Source organism: Scyliorhinus torazame, chromosome 12 (assembly GCF_047496885.1).
Source record: "Scyliorhinus torazame isolate Kashiwa2021f chromosome 12, sScyTor2.1, whole genome shotgun sequence".
NCBI lineage: Eukaryota > Metazoa > Chordata > Chondrichthyes > Carcharhiniformes > Scyliorhinidae > Scyliorhinus > Scyliorhinus torazame.
This window is the reverse complement of record NC_092718.1, coordinates 186,171,709-186,193,613: the sequence shown is the minus strand read 5'-3', so window position 1 is coordinate 186,193,613 and position 21,905 is coordinate 186,171,709. Positions and strand designations below refer to the sequence as shown.

Genomic DNA, 21,905 nt, shown 5'->3' with positions numbered 1-21,905 from the left:
AGTCATTTAGGAAGCTAAAATTTAGTAAATAGACATCTTTTTTAATCAATTGACTAACTAATATAAAATTGATTATTCAGTCTGCTTTCTTAAACTAAGGCAGGAGATTGCTTTTGTTACTGTTGAATCTGTCATGGTCCATGCCATAAAACGAGTCTTGCATCTTTTCACTTTAAAATATAAAATTGGTAGTTTCTGTTAAAGTTTTCCTTTGTCCTTTTAGCTTGACAACCTGTTTGTTGAGTAAACTAATATGTGATTCTGTTTGTGGAAATTGCAGTTAGAAATAATTAATATTGATCATTGTGCCTCTTGAGTTTGGATTTAATCAGATACTTGTAATTATTAAAGATTTGTATTTGATCTAATTTCTAAGAAGCTGCATGAATCGGGAATATTTAGTGTAGTCTTTCATCATATCTTCAGTTTACTTAACCAACCCGGATTTGGCATGACAGTGCTGCAGCATTCCAAGTAACAGAAATGCTCATGTTAATCAAGTTGCTGCCAGTTATATCTTTTAAATATAAAATTTACTTCAAACCTATAGTTGTAAAATTTACTTCAAACCTATAGTTGTAAGAGAAACCTTTTCATTGTTTTGAATAGCTCCATTAGTTTACCTTCGAATCAAGGAATGTTTAAGTTAAGAAGGAGGCCATTCCAGCCCACTATACCACTGTCTAGAAGAGCTATCTTATTAGTCCCACTCCCCTCATCTTTCCCCATCAAGTATTTATCCAATTTCCCTTTGAAATTAACTATTGAAACTATTTGCAGCACCCTTTCAGGAATTGCATTCCTAATTTTATTTTTTTTTAAATTTAGAGTACCCAATTCATTTTTTCCAATTAAAGGGCAATTTAGCGTGGCAAATTCACCTACTCTGCACATCTTTAGGTTGTGGGGGCGAAACCCACGCAAACACGGGGAGAATGTGCAAACTCCACACAGACAGGGACCCAGGGCCGGGATCGAACCTGGGACCTCGGCGCCGTGAGGCAGCAGTGCTACCACTGCGCCACCGTGCTGCCCCCAGGAATTGCATTCCTGACCTTCATAACCAGTTGCATAAACATATGACTGAATAAATATGCTCATGAAACATTGTACTTGAATCAAGTGTAAGAAATTTGAATTGAGGTATGCCACAAAGTTTTGCAGTATGCATTGATGCTGGAGCATGATGCATAAAATGTGACAGAAACGAGATGCTCCTTTTTTTGAGTTAATCTCACACGGCATTGATTTGTTGAAAGTTGTAGTATGGCTAGAGTTTGTACTTGGCTGCAATTGGCAATCTGGGTCAACTGCACCCAAAATTGCACCAATTTTGAAGAGTTTCCGCTCATTTCATTTGATGATATGAAAATCTGCCAAGGACCACCATAAGTAGATAGCGTCTTTCTTTGATACATTTAAGAGTGCTACCTTGATGTAGTTTTATTTATAAAAATAAGGATTTTTAATCAAACTGTCAATCTATCACCTATAGATAGTGATTTTAAATAGCTGAAAATTACTTTTTTTTTAAATACTTGGAACTATTTGCTGATATATTGGGGCACAGTAGTCACTTTTTAAATTGCATTGAAAAGCTTTTAAAAAGTGTTTGCAGTGTCCTTGCACCAAAAGAGCCACTTACTGAGCACAGTTAGCAACAACTCCCAATGGTGATTAATCTGTCCTGGAGCTGAGACCAGTTTTGTGGGCAGGACCAACTTCTAGCATAATTTTTAAAACTAGTGCACAAATCATGGAAATCTGATTTGTGCTGGATGTAATGTGCACTTAAAATTCCCCGATCTTTTGTGCCAGTTACCCTATCTTCGGGCTAAATATGCTTTTGGAACTCAAAAGGAATCTCTAACCTACAGTGAAAGTAGATCTCCTGGGGCATGGTTTGTATCAAGTGAGGGACAATATTCGCCAAATGATTTCATTTGTAGAAATTTGGGCAGGGGTTAAGAAATAAAGTAATTCTAAATGGTTACTGAATAGTTAATGAGAAAAGTTAGGATTTTAAAAGATAATAAGTATTGAGTAAACTGAGAATTCAACTTGCCTGCAATAAATGAACGGGAACCACACGTCCCTGTTGAAGGGATTTGAAAAAGATGTTTTTTAAGATCGCCCTGAGGCAATCCTGTGTGTTTCTCTCTCCCCCCCCCCCCCCCCCTCCTTGGCTCCCTATAAATATCTTCCTCACTGGCTGCAGGAATATTAACAATAAAATTATTTCCTTTGTGTTCCACATTTAAATCGATAAATATGTCCCTGCTGTTAGGAAACCGAGGTCATTTTAAGTGATCTATGTTTGTATTGTTGGATATTAGAAATAAGGTATAGATTTAAGTGAGTTTAATTTAGTGTTTCTATGTGAGAAATGGTAAACTCTAGTTGTATTCATGTTAAACAAAGATTTTTGCTGAATGGAGGTTTTGGTTTCATTTTACACTGTCTTGATTGTACTTATGTGCTTATGGCGTGAAAAGTAAAGCTCGGAGAAGGATTGAGCTTTTGCTTAGCAGCTAATGGACACTTTTTAAGTCGGAGAGACCTTTTGAGTTTAATTTAACTGGAGCCAATGCAGTTGGACCTAGGAGGCGAGAGAGTGGACATCTCTCTCAGCTCAGCCAGAAGCAGAACAGTGGAGTAATGGACAAGAAAGCAAGTCCCAGAAACTAAGAACAGTTAGTTCTGGATGCCCTGGAATGAAAAGAGAAGTTCCAAGAATCTGAAGTTAAACAAACAAAGAAACTGGAAACTGATTGGACAGAGCTGAAAAGTGCAGACTGGGTGAAGTTGGCTAGAGAGAAGCCTGATCTCTGAAACAATCCTAAGGTTGGTGACCTAAATACAGTCTGTGAAACAATAGTAGTCTCTTAGGGACGGTGTACCTGAGAGACTGTGTGCACATGGCAGTTCAAGAGCGAGAAATACTGAAAGGAGAGTTGGAAACCTTGGAAGTGAATCCTTGCTGAAAACAGCTGAGGGGAAGCATTGTGTGAAAGAAGATTCTACGGTGTTTATTTTCGAGAGTGGAATTTGGAAACACTGGTGTGGAAGCCGGAGTCCAGTGAGATCAGTTGTCTCAGTGTAATAATTGTCTGGGGGACATGGATTTGAGAAGTCCACAGAAGTTTGATGTCTGAAATCTGCCACTTGATGCGTCTCACAGTTGGCCAGTTGGTTTACTGGGGGTGGAATTTTCCAAAAATCTGTGTTAGGTTCAGATGAAAACCAGTGTGTGCATCTCCATTGTACAGCTCAGTTTTCATTCCAGATTTTCTGCTATGGGTGCACAGAGATTCTGAGATTGTGGTTTCTGCCATCACTCTGGTGGAGCATGGCCTGATTGAGACGGCATCTCCAACTCCATAGAGATCGGGGCCACTCTTGTTCCTCCTTCCCCCCCCCCCCCCCCCAAAAAAAACTATGTGCACTGGATCATTCCTTCACAGGCATCGTTACCCCCATTCCCTCTCCAACAACCACACATAAGGGGAACTCTCTCCCCAGAGGGTCTGCCCTGGCCGTGCCACCCTGCCATTGTCAACCTGGAAGCGCTACCAGGGCAGTGCCAAGGAACTGTCCAGTCATGTCCCTCACCAACCGGGGACTGTACTTAGCTGTGTGCCCCCAGCGTGATAATCGTGGCTAGTGTTAATTTTTTTTAAAATAAACAATTTTAATGAGGTTTTTTTGGCATTGTAAACAGTAGAATTACAGGACGAGAAAACAAAAGGACAGTACAGTAAACAAAGTACATAGTGCAATTGCCGTAGCCCGCCCCACCCAGTCTGCCTAATTGACCCCGTATACTCCATTCCCCTAACCCTCACTCTCTCTCTCTCTCTCTCTCTCTCTCTCTCTCTCTCTCTCTCTCTTCCCCCCCCCCCCCCCCCTGACGATTAATTCTCCGCAAAGAAGTCAATGAATGGTTGCCACCTCCGGGCGAACCCTAACAACGACCCTCTCAAGACGAACTTGATTTTCTCTAAGCCCAGGAAACTCGCCATGTCTGGCAGCCAGGCTTCCGACTTCGGGGGCTTTGAGTCCCTCCAAGCTAGAAGTATCCGTCTCCGGGCTACCAGGGAAGCAAAGGCTAAGACGTCGGCCTCTTTCTCCCCCTGGACTTACGGGGCCTCTGAAACCCCAAAGATCACCACCCCTGGACTCATTGCCACCCTCGTGTTCAGTACTCTAGACATGACGTCCTCGAACCCCTGCCAGTATCTCCTAAGTTTTGGACAAGCCCAAAACATGTGGACATGGTCCGCCGGCCCTCTCATATACTTCACACACATGTCCTCTACGCCGAAGAATCTGCTCATCCGGGACACTGTCATGTGGGCCCGGTGGACGACCTTAAATTGAATCTGGCCAAGCCTGGCACATGTTGCAGTCCCATTGACCCTGCTCAGCACGTCCGCCCACAGGCCTTCCTCAATCTCCCCTCCCAACTCCTCCTCCCATTTATGCCTCAGCTCCTCGGTCTGCGTCTCCTCCGCCCCCATGAGCTCCTTGTAAATATCCGAGACACTTCCCTCCCCCACCCATCCTCTAGACACTACCCTATCTTGGATCCCCTTTAGTGGCAAGAGTGGAAAAGATGGCACCTGCCTACTCAAAAAGTCCCACACCTGGATATACCGGAATTCATTCCCCCTCGTCAACCCAAACTTGGCCTCCAGCGCCCTCAAGCTAGGGAAGCTCCCTTCCAAAAACAAATCTCCCATCCGCTCAATCACCGCCCTCCGCCATACCCGAAACCCCCTGTCCAACCTCCCCAGGGCAAACCGATGGTTGTCACATATCGGGGACCAGACCGATGCTCCCGCTGCTCCCTCGTGTCTCCTCCACTGTCCCCAGATCCGAAGGGCCGCCACCACTACAGGACTGGTGGAGAAGCCTGCCGGTGGAAATGGCAGAGGCGCCATCACCAACGCCCCCAGACTGGTACCCCTACATGAGGCTGCCTCACGGAGGACTTGCCCGCACATACAAAGCCCAAAATGAACTTGCTTACCCTCTTAAAAAAGGAACATGGAATGAAAATTGGGAGACACTGGAACACGAATAAGAACCGCGGGAGGACCGTCATTTTAACTGTCTGTACTCTCCCAGCTAACGACACCGGGAGCACATCCCACCTCTGGAATTCCCCTCGCATTTGATCTACCAGCCGGGACAGGTTCAACTTGTGCAGTCGACCCCAATCCCGCGCCACTTGTATTCCCAGGTACCTGAAACTGTCCCCAACTAACTGGAACGGCAGCTCCCTCAGCCGGTCCCCTTGGCCCCTCTCCTGAACTACAAACATTTCTCTTTTTGTCATATTCAATTTGTACCCTGAAAACCAGCCAAATTCCCCCAGGGTCACCATGATTCTGTCCATCCCCACCATCGGGTCCGAAACGTACAAGAGTAGGTCATCTGCATACAATGAAACTCTATGCTCCACCCCCCCCCCCAACCTCCTCCCTGAACCAGCCCCTTCCAACCCTCTGAAGCCCTCAGGGCAATTGCCAGCGGCTCTACAGTAAGCGCAAACAGCAGTGGGGAGAGAGGGCACCCCTGTCTCGCCCCGCAGTGCAGTCTAAAATAGTCGGAAGTCGTCCTGTTTGTCCTCACACTCTCCTCTGGGGCCTGATATAGCAGCCTGACCCAGTCGATGAAACCCACCCCAAATCCACAACGTCCCAGAACCTCCCATAAGTACTCCCACTCTACCCGGTCAAACGCCTTCTTCGCGTCCATTGCCACCACTACCTCCACCTCGTTTCCCTCTGGGGGCATCATGATCACATTGAGCAATCTTCTTGTATTCGCCACTAGTTGCCTACCTGTAACAAACCCTGTTTGATCCTCCCTAATAACACTCGGCACACAATCCTCAATCCTAGTGGCCATAAGCTTTGCCAGCAGTTTAGCATCCACGTTAAGAAGGGAGATCGGCCTATAAGACTCAAAGGACTCCGGGTTCTTGTCCCGTTTTAAAATCAAGGAGTTGGTGGCCTGCGACATCGTCTGGGCAGCACCTCTCTGTCCCTTGCCTCATTAAAAATCTTGACCAGCAGCAGCCCCAATATCCCGGAGAACTTTTTATAAAATTCTACCGGGTACCCATCCGGCCCCGGGGCTTTACCTGACTGAATGGCCTTTAAGCCCTCAAATATCTCCTCAGCTCTGATCGGGGGGTCCAGCCCTTCTACTAGCTCCCTACCCACTTTTGGGAATATCAGGCCGTCTAAGAAGCATCTCATCCCCTCCGGCCCCACGGGGGGCTCCGAGCTATAGAGTCTGCTATGAAAGTTCTTGAAAGCCTTGTTCACACCCGCCGCATCCCCTACCAAGTTACCGCCTCCATCCACCACTTTACCTATTGTCCTAGCCGCCTCCCTCTTTCTGAGCTGCTGAGCCAGCATCCTGCTGGCTTTCTCCCCATGTTCATATACCGCACCCCTCACCTTTCTGAGCTGCTCCACTGCCTTACCCGTGGACACCACCCCAAACTCTGCCTGCAGCCTCCTCCGTTCCCTCAAGAGTTCTGCACTCGGGGTCCGCGCATACCTCCTGTCAATCTGCAGGATCTCCATTAACAGTCGGTCCGTTTCTACCCTGTCCGTCTTGTCTCTGTGAGTCCGGATTGAAATCAGCTCCCCTCTCACCACTGCCTTGGGCGCCTCCCACACCACCGCTGCTGAGACTTCTCCCGTATCGTTGACCTGCAGGTAGTTTTGTATACACTTCCTCACCCTCTCGCACACCCCTTCGTCCGCCAGCCGTCCCACATCCAGCCTCCACTGCGGGCGCTGGAAGCTCTCTTCACTCACCTGTAGATCGACCCAATGAGGGGCATGGTCGGAAATGGTGATTGCCGAATACTGCGCATCCATCACCCCTGTCAGCAGATCCCTACTCAGTACAAAAAAATCGATCCGGGAGTAGACTCTATGGACGTGTGAGAAAAAGGAGAACTCCTTCCCTGTTGGCCTGCCAAACCTCCACGGGTCGGCCCCCCCCCCTCCCATCTGCTCCATGAACTCCCTCAGTTCTTTTCCCATTGCTGACACTCTGCCCGTTTTTGAGCACGACCGGTCCAGGCCTGGATCAATAACTGTATTGAAATCCCCTCCCATAACCAGCTTGTGGGAATCCAGGTCGGGTAACTTCCCCAGCACCCTCTTTATGAAATCCGCATCATCCCATTTTGGCGCATATATGTTGACCAGGACCACCTTCCTCCCTTCCAGCTTACCATGAACCATAACGTAGCGACCTCCCCCATCCGAAACAATACTCCCCATCTCAAACTGCACCAGCTTGTTCACCAGAATCGTGACCCCCCTGGTCTTAGTATCTAGCCCTGAGTGGAATACCTGACTAACACAGCTCTTCCTCACCTGGTCCGCTATCTTTAGGTGCGTCATCTGCAACATTATCACATCCACCTTTAGAGCCCCAAGATGCGCGAACACCTTTGCTCTCTTCACCGGCCCATTTAGTCCTCTAATGTTCCACGTGACTAGCCTAGTTGGGGGACATCGCGCCCCCCCCCCCCCCCACTCTTGCTGGTCAGCCATCCCCTTTCCTGGACCTGCGCCCAGCCCCTGTCCCGCGCCTCTGTGGCCCCGCCTCTTGGCAGCGCCCAACCCCGACCTCTTCTCCGCTTCTAAAATCAAATCCCTCCCTCGTCAGCCGAACAACCCCCCCCCTTAACAACAATACTCTGTAACCTAACCCCATCCCTTATCTGACTGTATACACACACCCCACTGTGCTCCCGCAGACTAGCTCACCCAGTTAGCCTGGTGGCCCTCGGCAAGCATGTCTCCCACCTACTGTTGCCTACCTGCCCTCCCCCCGCCCATCGAAACCATCGCCCTCATCAACCCAGCCCCGACAACCGCCCACTTTAAGAAACAGACGCCAACCAAAGACAGTGTAAAAAAAAAACAAAGCTAAACTCTCGCCATAATACAGATCAAAGTAGTACTACTCAAAATAATACAAAGTCAAAAATCCCCACCACCATCCCCCTCACAAGACACAAAACCCACCGAAATCGAATAATTTTTAAAAACTACTTTCCCCTTCTTAAACAAAACACAGTTATCGAAGAGAAAAAGCAAAGAACGAAAATGAACAAATGAATAAATCAGTGCAAACAGCATTTAACCAGAACAGGAAAAACAGTTTCTCAAACTTAGAGCAGAATGTTCTCAAGTTGGCACCAGTCCTTTCCTCCTGGCGAACTCCATAGCGTCCTCGGGCGACTCAAAGTAATGATGTTGGTCCTCATGCGTAACCCAAAGTCGCGCCGGATACAACAGTCCGAACTTAACCTGCTTCTTGAACAGGATCGACTTGACTTGATTAAAGCCTGCCCTCCTCTTGGCCACCTCCACGCTTCAATCTTGCTACACCCGCAAAATGCTGTTGTCCCACTTACAGCTCTGCGTGCGCTTGGCCCACTGGAGAACGCGCCCCTTATCCAGGTACCTGTGGAACCTGACCACCATCACCCGAGGGGGGTCTCCCTGTCGCGGCTTCGTCGCCAGCGCTCTGTACGCCCGAGCCACCTCCAACGGTCGGGGGAAAGCCCCATTGCCCAGCAGCTTCTGGAACATGTTCGCCACAAACTCCCCGGCATCAGCCCCCTCCGAGCAGCCAACAATCCTTAGGTTCTGCCTACGGGACCTGTTCTACAAATCCTCTACCTGTTCCAGCAGCCTTTTTTGCTGGTCCTTCAGCATCCCACCTCCATCTCCACCGCCGTCTGGTATTCTTCCTGTTCAGCTAGCACCTTCTCCAGTTTCTGGATCGTCCGGTCCTGGGCATCTAGCCTCCGCTTCATCCTCTCCATCGTTTCCTTAATCGGGGCCAGACATTCCCGTTTCTGTCTGGCGAAGCCTTCCCGGGTGACCTGCATCAGCTCCTCCGTTGATGGTTGAGCCGAAGCCCCAGGGGTCTGGACACCGGCCATCTTGTCCGCTGCTGCAGCCAACACCCAGCTCAAGCCTATCTTTTTGTTTCTTCCCTTTCGATCCCTTTGGGCTCTCTGTTCCATAAACCAATATATACACCAGACACTTGTTCACTGCTTCTTCAAGTCCAGCGCTTATAAATGCAAAGAAAGTCGGGGGGAAAGGTCCGAATGTCTAGCCAGAGCGGGAGCCACCAAATGTGCGACCTACTCCCTCATAGTTGCCACCGGAAGTCCATAGTCGCCACCGGAAGTCTGGCTAGTTTTCATTTTTTAAAACCAATAATGATTGATGTCGGCGTGACGTCACGCCGACCGGGTGGAACAATTCGGTAGGGCGGAAGTAGTTACGTTGAACTCTAAAGTTACATTAAAGTTTATTATAAAATATGCTAATCAGGCTTGCGCTCTTTCTGGGTGTGAACCCAATTGTGTCACTCGTGAGATTTAATGGCCATTACAAGATTTGGGACTGCTAGATCGTGGCCAGCGACTGTGTATTTACTGAGGACATTTTCGCATCAGATATATTTTGTAACCTGTGTTAACCATAAAATCTGCAAAAATTTGTAAAGATAAGAGAGTGAAGGAGCATTGTATTATAGTCAAACTTGTCGTGTTTACATAAGTTTTTTTTCCCTGTGGCAGTGCTGTGACTCTCCTCATCCACGTTTTCTAAAAAATGTAAAAGTTATGGTCTTCTGAGTTCTTTACTTTAAATCAGCCGCTGCTTCTCTGGTCCTTCTTCTCGAAACCAGTCATTTTCTATGCTTGCAGAATTCAAATGTAAAATAATTTGGTGGAATTCAAATGCAAGACATAACACATCAGTTTTTAACCGGTTTTATGGCGGTGTTTCAGAAATAACTCATCAGTCACAAGATATAAAGATGACTGGAAGTCAGCTGAGTTTAAATTATTTGCATACTGCATGATGATATGCTTCCATGTATTTGAAAGCTGTTCAAGTATCCATTCATGAGCCAAAGAGGTATACTGTATTGCAAATTAAAACCATGCTTAACAATTATTTTCCTCGGTCCCCTTCTGCAGGTGGGTTTCTTTCTGACGCAGGCTGGTACAGTGATGCTGAGAAGGTGTTCCTTTCTTGTCTGCAGCTATGTTCACTACATGATGAAGTGCTTCACTGGTTTCGTGCAGTTGAATGCTGTGTCAGGTGTGTAGTAACTAAAATGAAGGAAAGAATGTGCATTTCTATAGTACCTTTCACAACATCAAATCATTTCAAAACATTTAATTCAGTACTTTTGAAGTGTAGCACAATTGTAATATATAAAAACATGCAGCCTTTTGCACAGAGCAGTCTGTCTCTCAAATATTGGCAAGTGACCAGGTAATCTGTTTATGGTGTGGGTTGACTGATAAATGTAGGCCAAGATATCTCGGATACTTTGCTTTTTTTCTTATAAGTTGTGTCATGGGATCCTCAGTATAGTTTATCATCTGAAAGGTGGCACTTTCTTCACTTGAACACTTCTGCAGTACTGCACTGAAATGTCAGCCTGGGTTATAAGACCATAAGACATAGGAGCAGAAGTAAGGCCATTCGGCCCATCGAGTCCACTCCACCATTCAATCATGGCTGATTTCAACTCCATTTACCCGCTCTCTCCATAGCCCTTAATTCCTCGAGAAATCAAGAATTTATCAACTTCTGTCTTAAAGACACTCAACGTCCCGGCCTCCACCGCCCTCTGTGGCAATGAATTCCACAGACCCACCACTCTCTGGTTGAAGAAAATTCTCCTCATCTCTGTTCTAAAGTGACTCCCATTTATTCTAAGGCTGTGCCCCCGGGTCCTAGTCTCCCCTGCTAATGGAAACAACTTCCCTACGTCCACCCTCTCTAAGCCATTCATTATCTTGTAAGTTTCTATTAGATCTCCCCTCAACCTCCTAAACTCCAATGAATATAATCCCAGGATCCTCAGACGTTATCGTATGTTAGGCCTACCATTCCTGGGATCATCTGTGTGAATCTCCGCTGGACCCGCTCCAGTGCCAGTATGTCCTTCCTGAGGTGTGGGGCCCAAAATTGCGCACAGTATTCTAAATGGGGCCTAACTAATGCTTTATAAAGCTTCAGAAGTATATCCCTGCTTTTATATTCCAAGCCTCTTAAGATAAATGACAACATTGCATTTGCTTTCTTAATTACGGACTCAACCTGCAAGTTTACCTTTAGAGAATCCTGGACTAGGACTCCCAAGTCCCTTTGCACTTCAGCATTATGAATTTTGTCACTCTTTAGAAAATAGTCCATGCCTCTATTCTTTTTTCCAAAGTGCAAGACCTCGCACTTGCCCACGTTGAATTTCATCATCCATTTCTTGGACCACTCTCCTAAACTGTCTAAATCTTTCTGCAGCCTCCCCACCTCCTCCATACTACCTGCCCCTCCACCTATCTTTGTATCATCGGCAAACTTAGCCAGAATGCCCCCAGTCCCGTCATCTAGATCGTTAATATATAAAGAGAACAGCTGTGGCCCCAACACTGAACCCTACGGGACACCACTTGTCACCGGTTGCCATTCCGAAAAAGAACCTTTTATCCCAACTCTCTGCCTTCTGCCTGACAGCCAATCGTCAATCCATGTTAGTACCTTGCCTCGAATAGCATGGGCCCTTATTTTACTCGGCAGTCTCCCGTGAGGCACCTTATCAAATGCCTTTTGGAAGTCAAGATAGATTACATCCATTGGCTCTCCTTGGTCTAACCTATTTGTTATCTCTTCAAAGAACTCTAACCGGTTTGTCAGGCACGACCTCCCCTTACTAAATCCATGCTGACTTGTCCTAATCTGACCCTGCACTTCCAAGAATTTAGAAATCTCATCCTTAACAATGGTTATGTGCTCAAGCCTGTGGAGTGGGGTTTGAATATACAACCTTCTGACTCTGCACTACCTCTGAGAAATCATATGAAATCCAACATTGTAATCTGTGTGCATACGGTGAAAGTCATCCAGCAGGCTACATGCTGGGGTATTTGTGTTAAAGTAAAGGATGCACTGTTTGATTTTCTTCCTGGTCCTTTAACTCTGGGTAAATGGCTTCCTTGCAGACTTCTTTCAATACATGCTCCTCACCAGCATGGTCAACCTGATCAAATTGAACTTGATCTAGTTTTCTGAAACTTCTCCCTACTCCTTCCAAAGTGAACCTTGGATCAGAAAGTGACAATTGTGAATTGAAAATGTAATCTCCCAGTTTGTGTCTGAATGTTAATGCTGTGTCACTCTGCACTTCAGTATTCTGGGCAATGAAATTCAAACAGACTTTTTTTTGTATTGCACCAAATTTCAGTGGTTCTCTTTGTTTGGAAGGAGAAATAGTATTCCCGCTTGCAAGATTTAGACCTTTGCCTCTAATTAAGATAGGGATTGCTGAAACATCACAATATAAATAATTTGATATTTGTAAATAACCTGCCCTATATCTTCCTGTCTATGAAGTAATTGGTCAAATACCCAGAATTTGCAGACAATGGTCCAGATTTTATGGTAAAAATAACAGCTATCAGCACTCACTGTATTGAAGAGTAAATCAGATAGTATCACCCAGTGACTGTGCGTAAACAATTAAACATGGAAATTAGAAAGTAGCTGCCTGGGTTTCCTTGCCCCTCCTATAAACTTTGCTATAACAGATCTCACTGAAAAACTACACCTTTTAAATATGTGGAAGGATGTGAAGGTGGGATAATGATATAGATACCCAGAAAATGTTAGAGCTTGTCCACTTAATATGTAAGCGAATGTTTAATTTTGTGATGAATCTTAATTACTGCCAAATAACTTATCGAGCACTGATGATTTTTCTTTTTACAAGTGTGGCATCCCATTCCTTCAAATTTTAAATCTTGGCAGTTTTTTTCAAAGATTTAAATCGTTCTTTTTTCTTTCTATTTTTTTATCTCTCAGTCTCACATTTCTTCCCCATTTCATTAATTTGCTTTCAGTACATTGAATTTGGCATTGAATTAGCTCTTCTAGTTTACACTTGCTTCAGACTCTGCATATCTCTGTAAGAATTCTTCAGTCCGATTGGTTAGAAAGATGCACAGTTGCTTGCTGTGTTTGCACAGATCTTAGATTCCCTGTTATAGAAGGCAATATTTTAGATTTCTAATGGGCATAAGTGTGATGAAAGTTTAGCAGAAGCCGGGTCATTATTTATATTTTTTTCCTCTGTCATCTTGAGATATTCAAAATTGTAGCAGAAGAGGGAGCTTCAGAGCATCACGTTTGGATAAAACATCTATTGAATTAGAGATGTAATTGTGTCTTGAACGTGAAAAACATTGCTATCACAATTAAATCTACAGGTACGACAAAAAATCAACTTCTGTTCATGAATCTAAACTTCCAAGAATGAATGATTTATGTATGCATTCAATCTATCCTGATAATTTTTGTTTGTAAGATTGGAGATACTTGATTTGAAAGGTGCGTATTCAGGATAAACCAGTTTTAAAAATTGCTCTTCAGACTCAGTTCTTGGCTTAGTAAGCTCCAGAATAGAGGTTGCAACCTAGCTGGTTTCAAGGTTAAAGGTAGTGTGTTTGATCGGGAAATTCCTCAGGATGCAGCAATTCGATTATTGGGGGCTCATCAACCTATTGGTCCTTTTCAAAAGAGCAATATTTGTTCATGGGACGTGGACCTTGTTGGCAAGGTCAGCATTTATTGACCATCTCTCATAGTCCTTAAGAAGGTAGTGGTGCGCTGCTGCCTTTAAACACTGCAGGCCATCTGTTTTAGAAGAGCCACGGTGCTGTGAAGGATTTTGACTCCATGACTGTGTAGGAATGGCAATATAGTTCCAAGTTTGTATGGTGAGTGCTTTGTAGCGAAACTTGCAGCTGCTGGTGTCCCCATGCATCTGTTGCCCTTGACTTTCTAGGTGATAGAGGTTGTGGTTTGGAAGGCGCTATCAAAGTGGCCTTGGTAAGTAGCTGCAGTGCATCTTGTATGTAGTATACACTGCTGCTCTTGTGTTGATGGTGGAGGGAGTGAATGTTGAAGGTGGTGGCTGGGGAGCCAATCAAGCAGGCTGCTTTGTCATGGATGGTATTGAGCTTCTGAATGTTGGAACTGCACATCCAGGCAAGTGGTGAGTATTCCATCACACTCCTGACCTATGCCTTGTCGGTGATGGACATGCTTTGGGAAGTCAGGAGATGAATAACTCTACAGAATTCCCAGCATCTGACCTCTTGTAGTTTTTGGTCAATGGTAATGATGTTGGTAGTGGGGGATTCTGCAATGGCGATGCCATTGAATGACATGGGGTGATGATTTGGTGTTCTCTCGTTGGAGATGGTAATTTCCTGGCATTTGTGGGGCACAGTGTTAGTTGACACTTGTCAGCCCAAGCGTGAATATTTATGGTCCAGGTCTTGCTGCATTTGGTCACGAAATGCTTCAGCATCTGAGTAACCGTGAATGGTGCTGAACATCATGCATTCATCCGCGAACATCCCCACCTCTGGTCTTATGGTGGAGGGAAGGTCATTGATGAAACAGCTGAAGATGGTTGGACTAGGACACTACCCTGAGGAACCCGGACTGAAATGATTGAGCACAAACAATCACAACAATTTTCCTTGGTGCTCGACTCCAACCATTGTAAATTTTTGTGATTCCCATTAACTTTGTTTTTTCTGGGGTTCCTTGGTGCCACACTGCTTCAAATGCTGCCTTTTATGTCAAGTGAAGTCACCTCTCACCCCACCGCTTTATTCACTCTTGCTTGGACCTGTAATAAAGTCTGGAGCTGAGTGCCACTGGTGCAACCCAAACTGAGTGCCACTGAGCAGATTATTGCAAAGTGCCACTTGATGTTGATGACTGTTGATGACACTTTCCACTTCTTTGCTGGTGATCAAGAGTAATTTTTGGGGGCGTATGAACTCAGTAATTAGGAGCAGAAGAAGGCCACTCGGCCCCTCAAGCCTGCTCCTCCATTCCATAAGATCATGGCTGATCTGATTGCATCCTCAACCCCACATTCCTGCATACTCCCAATAAATTTCACCCCCTTGTTAATCAAGAATCTATCTAGCTCTGCCTTAAAAATATTCAAAGACATTCACTACCTTTTGAGGAAGAGTTCCAGAGACTCTCAAACCTCTTAGGGAAAAGATTTCTCCTAATTTCGGTCTTAAATGAATGGCCGCTTATTTTCAAACAGTGATCCCTAGTTCTAGATTCGCTGACGAGGGGAAACATCCTCTCCACATCCGTCCTGTCAATACCCTTCAGGATTGGGTTTCGATCAAGTTGCCTCTTAATCTTCAAATCTCTAGCAAATCCACCTGTCCAACCTTTCATCATAAGGCAACTATTATTAGTCTAATAAACTTTCTCTGAGCTGCTTCTAATGCATTTATATCTTTCCTTAAATAATGTGACCAATACTGTACACCATACTCCAGATGTGATCTCACCTATGCCCTGAACAACTGAAGCATAACCTTTCTACTTTTTTGTAATCCATTGCCCTCGTTGTAAGTGGTAACATTCTAATAGCTTTCCTAATTACGTGCTGTACCTGTATATTAGTTTTTTGTGATTTATGCACCAGGGCACCCAGATCCTTCTGCACATCCCCATTTAGATAATTAGCTTTTTTTATTCTTCCTGCCAAAATGGACAATTTCATACTTGCCCCTATTATACTCATTTGTCAGATTTCTGCCCAATCATTTAACCCATCATTGTCCCTGTGTGGCCTCCTTACGTCCTCTTCACAATTTATTTTCCTACCTCAGCAAATTCAGCAACCCTCATCCTAGTCTTTTATATAATCCTGCCCCTTCATCCAAGTCTTTTATATAAATTGTAAAAGGTTGAGGCCCCAACATTGATCCCTGTGGCACATCACCTGTCACATCCTGCCAACCAGAAAAAGACTCATTTTTATGCCAATACTGTTTCCTGTTAGCTAGCTAATCTTTAATCCATGCCAATTGTTTGACCAGGTTAGATTTGTGTTGTATTTTAAGGACAGGGCAGAAATGAGTGAAAAACAGTTGGAGTTACACTTGGTGTATGAATAAGAGAGGGAATATTTAACTAAGAACTATCTTCAATAAATATCTAGAAGTAAACAAGAATATATTAATATAGTTGATAGGCTACGAAAAAGCTGTTGATGGTATTTATCACCAAAAACTAATAGATATGCTATTGAAATGTGACATTGACAGTAAAGATGTGAGATTTATCTAGAGCAAATAGAGAACATCAGGCTGAACAATGGATATTCAGACATGTTTCAGATGAAGAGAGGTGTGTGTTTTTCTGCCAAAATGATTCAATCTCTACACCAGTATTCGGAGAATTAGATATACTTCCGGGGAACAAAGAACAATACAGCACACCAAGCCTGCGCCGATCACGTGTCCTATATCCTGTATCCTTCTATACCCCGTCTGCTCATATGCCTATCCAGATAAGTCTTAAAGACCGCTAACGTATCAACCTCAACCACCACATTCCAGGCCACCACCACACTCTGTGTAAAAAAAAAAAAAAAAAAAAACTTCCCCCGCACATCTCCACTGAACCTTTCCCCCCTCACCTTGAATTTCCACCCTGGGAAAAAGCCTCCAACTGTTCACCCTATCTATACCCCTAATAATTTTATAACTTCTATCAGGTCACCCCTCAGCCTCTGTCTCTCTCTAGGGAGAACAATCCCAGTTTATTCAATCTCTCCTCATAGCTAATAGCCTCCATATCAGGCAACATCCTGGTAAACCTTGTCTGTACTCTCTTCAAAGCCTTCAGGTAGTGCGGTGACCAGAATTGGACACAGTATTCCAAATGTGGCCTTACCAATGTTCTATATAATTGTAACATAATTTTCGAGCTTTTATACTCCGATACCCCGTCCTATGAAGGCAAGCATGCCATACGCTTTCTTTACCACTATTTCCACCTGTACTGCCACCTTTAAGGATCTGTGGCCTGCACGCCCAGATCTGTGTCTCTATACTCCTGATGGTTCTGCCATTTATTTTATAGCTCCCACCTGAATTGGATCTACTAAAATGCATCACCTCTCATTTGTCCGGGTTAAATTCCATCTGCTGTTTCTCTGCCCAATTTTGCAGCCTATCTATATCCTGTTGTATTCTCTGACATTCTCATCACTATCTGCAACTTCTGCAATCTTAGTATCATCCACAAACTTGCTAATCAGACCCGCTACGTTTTCTTCCAAGTAATCTCTATATATTACGAAAAGCAGACCCCCCCAGAACTGATCCCTGCGGAACACCACTAGTTACAGACCTCCATTCAGAAAAACACCCTTCCACTGCTACCCTCTCTGGCCAAGCCAGTTCTGGATCCATCCAGCTCATAGAATTGACATTGACAGTGCAGAAGGAGGCCATTCGGCCCATCGAGTCTGCACCAGCTCTTGGAAAGAGCACCCTACCCTTAGTCAACACCTCCACCCTATCCCCATAACCCAGTAACCCCGCCCAACACTAAGGGCAATTTTGGACACTAAGGGCAATTTATCATGGCCAATCCACCTAACCTGCACATCTTTGGACTGTGGGAGGAAACCGGAGCACCCGGAGGAAACCCACACACACACGGGGAGGATGTGCAGACTCCACACAGACAGTGACCCAAGCCGGAATCGAACATGGGACCCTGGAGCTGTGAAGCAATTGTGCTATCCACAATGCTATCGTGCTGCCCTTATTCCCTTATTAAGCCCTTATTAAGCTCGTTCATTCCTGACCCCATGTGATCAAATCTTTTGCACTAGCCTGCCATGAGGGACCTTATCAAATGCTTTACTAAAGTCCATGTAGATAACATCCACAGCCCTTCCCTTGTCAATTATTTTTGTCACCACCTCAAAAGATTCTGTTAAATTAGTGAGACATGACCTCCCTCGTACAAAACCGTGCTGTCTGTCGCTAATAAGACCTCTAGTAGAAACTAGAGGGAAGAACATAACTAACTTGCTGATGATAGAGTACCACTTGCAGAATCAAAAGAGGCACTACAATATATCATATTGAGTAAAATCTGAAAGTTTAAAATATGGATTGAGTGTGAACACTAAAAAGACAAAAACAATGGTAGTTAGAAGGAAAACATTGGAAGGAGCTAGAGTGAAGATGAAGGTGGATGTTGTCATACTGGAACAAGTAGGACAAATGACAAAACATGATAGATGCAATGCTAAAACTAGAAAGAGGATAAAGATAGCCAAAAGTAATTTTGTGAAGATGAAGGATGTGTAACAACATCAAAACACCAGTTTGTAACAAGGTTTCAACGGTGATTTAATTGAAACTAACAAAATACTTTGAGATAGACAGGGTAGATGCAAGCAAGATGTTCCCCTGGTTAAATAGTCTAGAACTAGGGGACACTAATTCGGTTATTTAGCACTGAGATGATAAAAATGTTTTTACTCCAAGGGTTTTGCATCTTTAGAATTCTCTACCCCAGAGGTTTGTGGAAGCTCAGTCGTTGAGTATATTTAAGCTAGAGATTGACAGATTTCTAAATACCAGGGACATGGGGATAGTGTGGGGGGGGAAAAGGGTATTAAAGTAGATGATTAGCCAATGTAGATTTGAATGGAGTTTGAATGGCTTACTCCTCCTCTAATGGTTCTATGAAAGAAACTCATAAGATGCTATTTTCTATCCACTTTACTGTAAGCTTCAACCTAGGCAATAAATAAAGATTTGTGGATAAAAATAGAGGTCTCTGAAATGTGGATGCTAAGAGATTCCATATATAGACCACAAGACAAATGAAGAGGTGCTTGAAATTGCAAGAAATTTTAAAAGTGACATCCAAAGCAAATGTCAGTATTTCGACCATTTGATCAGAGATGAAAGGCTGAAGAGATCTCTTGATGAAGGCAAAGAGGAGTCGACCTAGACATCAGATCACCTCATAGGAGAAACTAGAAGCAACAACAGAAGTATTGGCAGCATCACATTGAACATTTGTGAACAATGTTTCATCCAGATGCTTTATTGCATAATGATATGTGTAAAAAAAACATGTTCATAGAACCCCTGCAGTGCAGAAGGAGGCCATTCGGCCCATCAAGTCTGCACAGACCCTCCACCTGAGCACAATTCCCCACCCTATCCCAATACTCTAACCTAACCTGCACATCCCTGAACACTAAGGGGCAATTTATCATGGCCAATCCACCTAGCCTGCACATTTTTGGACTGTGGGAGGAAACCGGAGCACCTGGAGGAATCACCCAAGATCAGAATGGAATTTGGGTCCCTGGTGCTGTGAGGCAGCAGTGCTAGCCACCATGCTGCCCCATGTTGTATGCAGGATAGTTCAACTTCTGGTGCACTATAATTTCTAAATATGGTAACATTATCTTGTTCCTAATATGGTCAATTAGTTTTAACTTGGATATGATGGCCCTGTGGAATGGAAGAGATCTCTTAATTTCTACTGTATACTTTAGTTGATGAGTAATTGTTCCCTTGGCACAAGAAAGGTGTGGGTTTTAATTCATTTCAGTCTGCCTGTAAAAATTAGTTGTTTCTATAATTTACAAGTGTTAGAGGAAAGCCAAAACCACAATCACTACTTTGTTGCAGGTAACTGTCAAGGTTGAAATGTCTTGCCAATATATATTTCAGTATTTGTGGACTGTTCAGTGTACTACTTTTGAAAGGACATTTGCAATATTAATTATAGTATAAAAGGTAATATGGCCTTGAAAGGGAGTTGCAGTCTCTCTTATTATTTTATAGATTTGCATTGATCTCAGTCATTTGTTTTTACTAATTTTGTTTAATAATCTATACAGAGGTGTTTTGTTTTTTTTAAATCTCACGAACCTTAAGTTTAAAGCTTGTGTCTGGAAAAGCTGGTCCAGGTCAGGAACCTCTCAGGCTCCTGTTTACCGAAGCTTATGAACTAAAAGTGGAGGATTCTCGCCTTTCAGCGAAGAGTTTATTTTTGTTATCAAATGCCCTTCTCCCCACCCCCTGGCTTAATTAAAAAATGAAAAGCTTTTGGAATCCCCATGATTCTTCGAGTGATTCAATTTGGCACCATCTATGACTGATGCCTTAACAGACCTGGTTTAGCACAGGGCTAAATCGCTGGCTTTGAAAGCAGACCAAGGCAGGCCAGCAGCACGGTTCAATTCCCGTACCAGCCTCCCCGAACAGGGGCCGGAATGTGGCGACTAGGGGCTTTTCACAGTAACTTCATTTGAAGCCTACTTGTGACAATAAGCAATTTTCATTTCATTTTTCTTTTCATTTCATTTCATTTCATATGATCACACAGACTTAAGAGATCAGAGGTACAGTTTTTTTTCCCTCTCTTCTCCCACCACCATGATAGAGTGAGGGGGAGCAGCCTGTTCTGGAACAAAAAGGGCTAGCTAGCTTTTAAAATGAGCTTTCAGATTGAGAGTCGCTAGTTTTAACAATTTCTTCCCTAGAAAAATCAGTCGTAGAATGTAAATTGTGTACTGTTTTTGCAAGAAAAATAAACTGGTTTGTAATTATGGCTCAGTTGACTAAGTCTGTTAAAAGGCTGAAGAACACACTGCAATGTTACCGCAAATGGTAAATGCAATATGGATTCTGTATTTGTGCAACCAGGCACACAGTATTGGGAAGTGATGGGGGAACTTCAGATCGCTAGGGTTTGCACTGAGCAAAAGACACTGAACCCAAGATCATATTTCTTGCAAAAAAACCAAATTTTGCAGCAGTAATCTAAACCAGAGTTTCAGTGATTTGTCTTGGGTGGTTTCTATGCTGAACAAGTCAATGGCAACTTGCACTGAGAATTTTCTGAGAATCTCATTAGTTGTTGCTGGAACATTAAAAAATTATGCAGAATATGTGCAATCAGGAACCATAGAAAACATAAACATGCTATCTGCTTCCTTTCAGTTGTGATTAAAGAATTATGAATTTATCAAAGTTATATTGTAAATCATCCAAATTTCCTTGCAATTTTTTCAGCTCAAGACAGCTCTTGCATCTTTGTTTGTGATAATTACAAGGAAATTCTCGGCCATAATATTTTTTTTAAATAGCTTTGAGTGAAGAGTGTTGAAAATGGTTGCTGTGGGAAATCATTTTTTGTTTTTGGATTATATCATACAGGCACTGTGTCATACTTTGATTCCAATTGTATTTGTTTCCAAGGTTACTCCACGTGCGCAATGGCAATTGTAAGTACCATTTGGGGGAAGAGACCTACAAACTGGCTCAAACCTACATTGATAAACTGGCAAAACATGGTCACCAAGCGAATAGAGCAGCACTCTTTGGAGAACTTTGCGCACTACTCTTCGCCAAAAGTCATTATGATGAGGTAAGTTGCGTGCAGTGGAGATGAAGACCAAAGCATTAGTGGCATATACATTCCTAATATGCTCCACGATCTACATCAGGTTAAATCTGCAGTAGCTGACCTCAATTAATCTATACAGTAAAATTCACCTCAGCCTCTTGGAATAGTCAGGGAAAATTAATAGAAATTTCATGATATTTTCCTCAGATGACCCCTGAAATGTTTGCTTCTGTTACACAATTTGAGGACAGCATTGGGTTCGGATGTGCTGTTTCTCTTTGAATGTCCCATTGTCCAGGTCACAAAAGAAAAAGCTGCCTCGGGGACATTGCCTGAGGATTCCAGGTTCCTGTGACAAAATATGAGTCACTATGATCAGGGATGAGATAAATTGAATGCAGATACAATGTCCATTGTGTTATGATTCTGGACTAGACCCCTAAGATATGATATGATCTGGTTAGGGATCAGTAACCTTTTGTGTAAAATAGTCAACGGTTGAGATTCAAGGTGCCTGCTAAGAGATTAAAGCCACAAGATTCCACC

General features: G+C 43.9%; 1 protein-coding gene across 1 annotated transcript in view; it reads left to right on the top strand.

The window, feature by feature from the left end:
* Nucleotides 1-21,905, top strand: part of appbp2 (amyloid beta precursor protein (cytoplasmic tail) binding protein 2) — a 118,147-nt gene that overhangs the window by 75,163 nt on the left and 21,079 nt on the right. Inside the window, exons 3-5 of the mRNA XM_072470128.1 lie at nt 9,854-9,960; nt 10,046-10,169; nt 21,212-21,380. Coding sequence (XP_072326229.1) covers nt 9,854-9,960; nt 10,046-10,169; nt 21,212-21,380 — 400 coding nt within the window. The remainder of the gene's footprint in view (nt 1-9,853; nt 9,961-10,045; nt 10,170-21,211; nt 21,381-21,905) is intronic.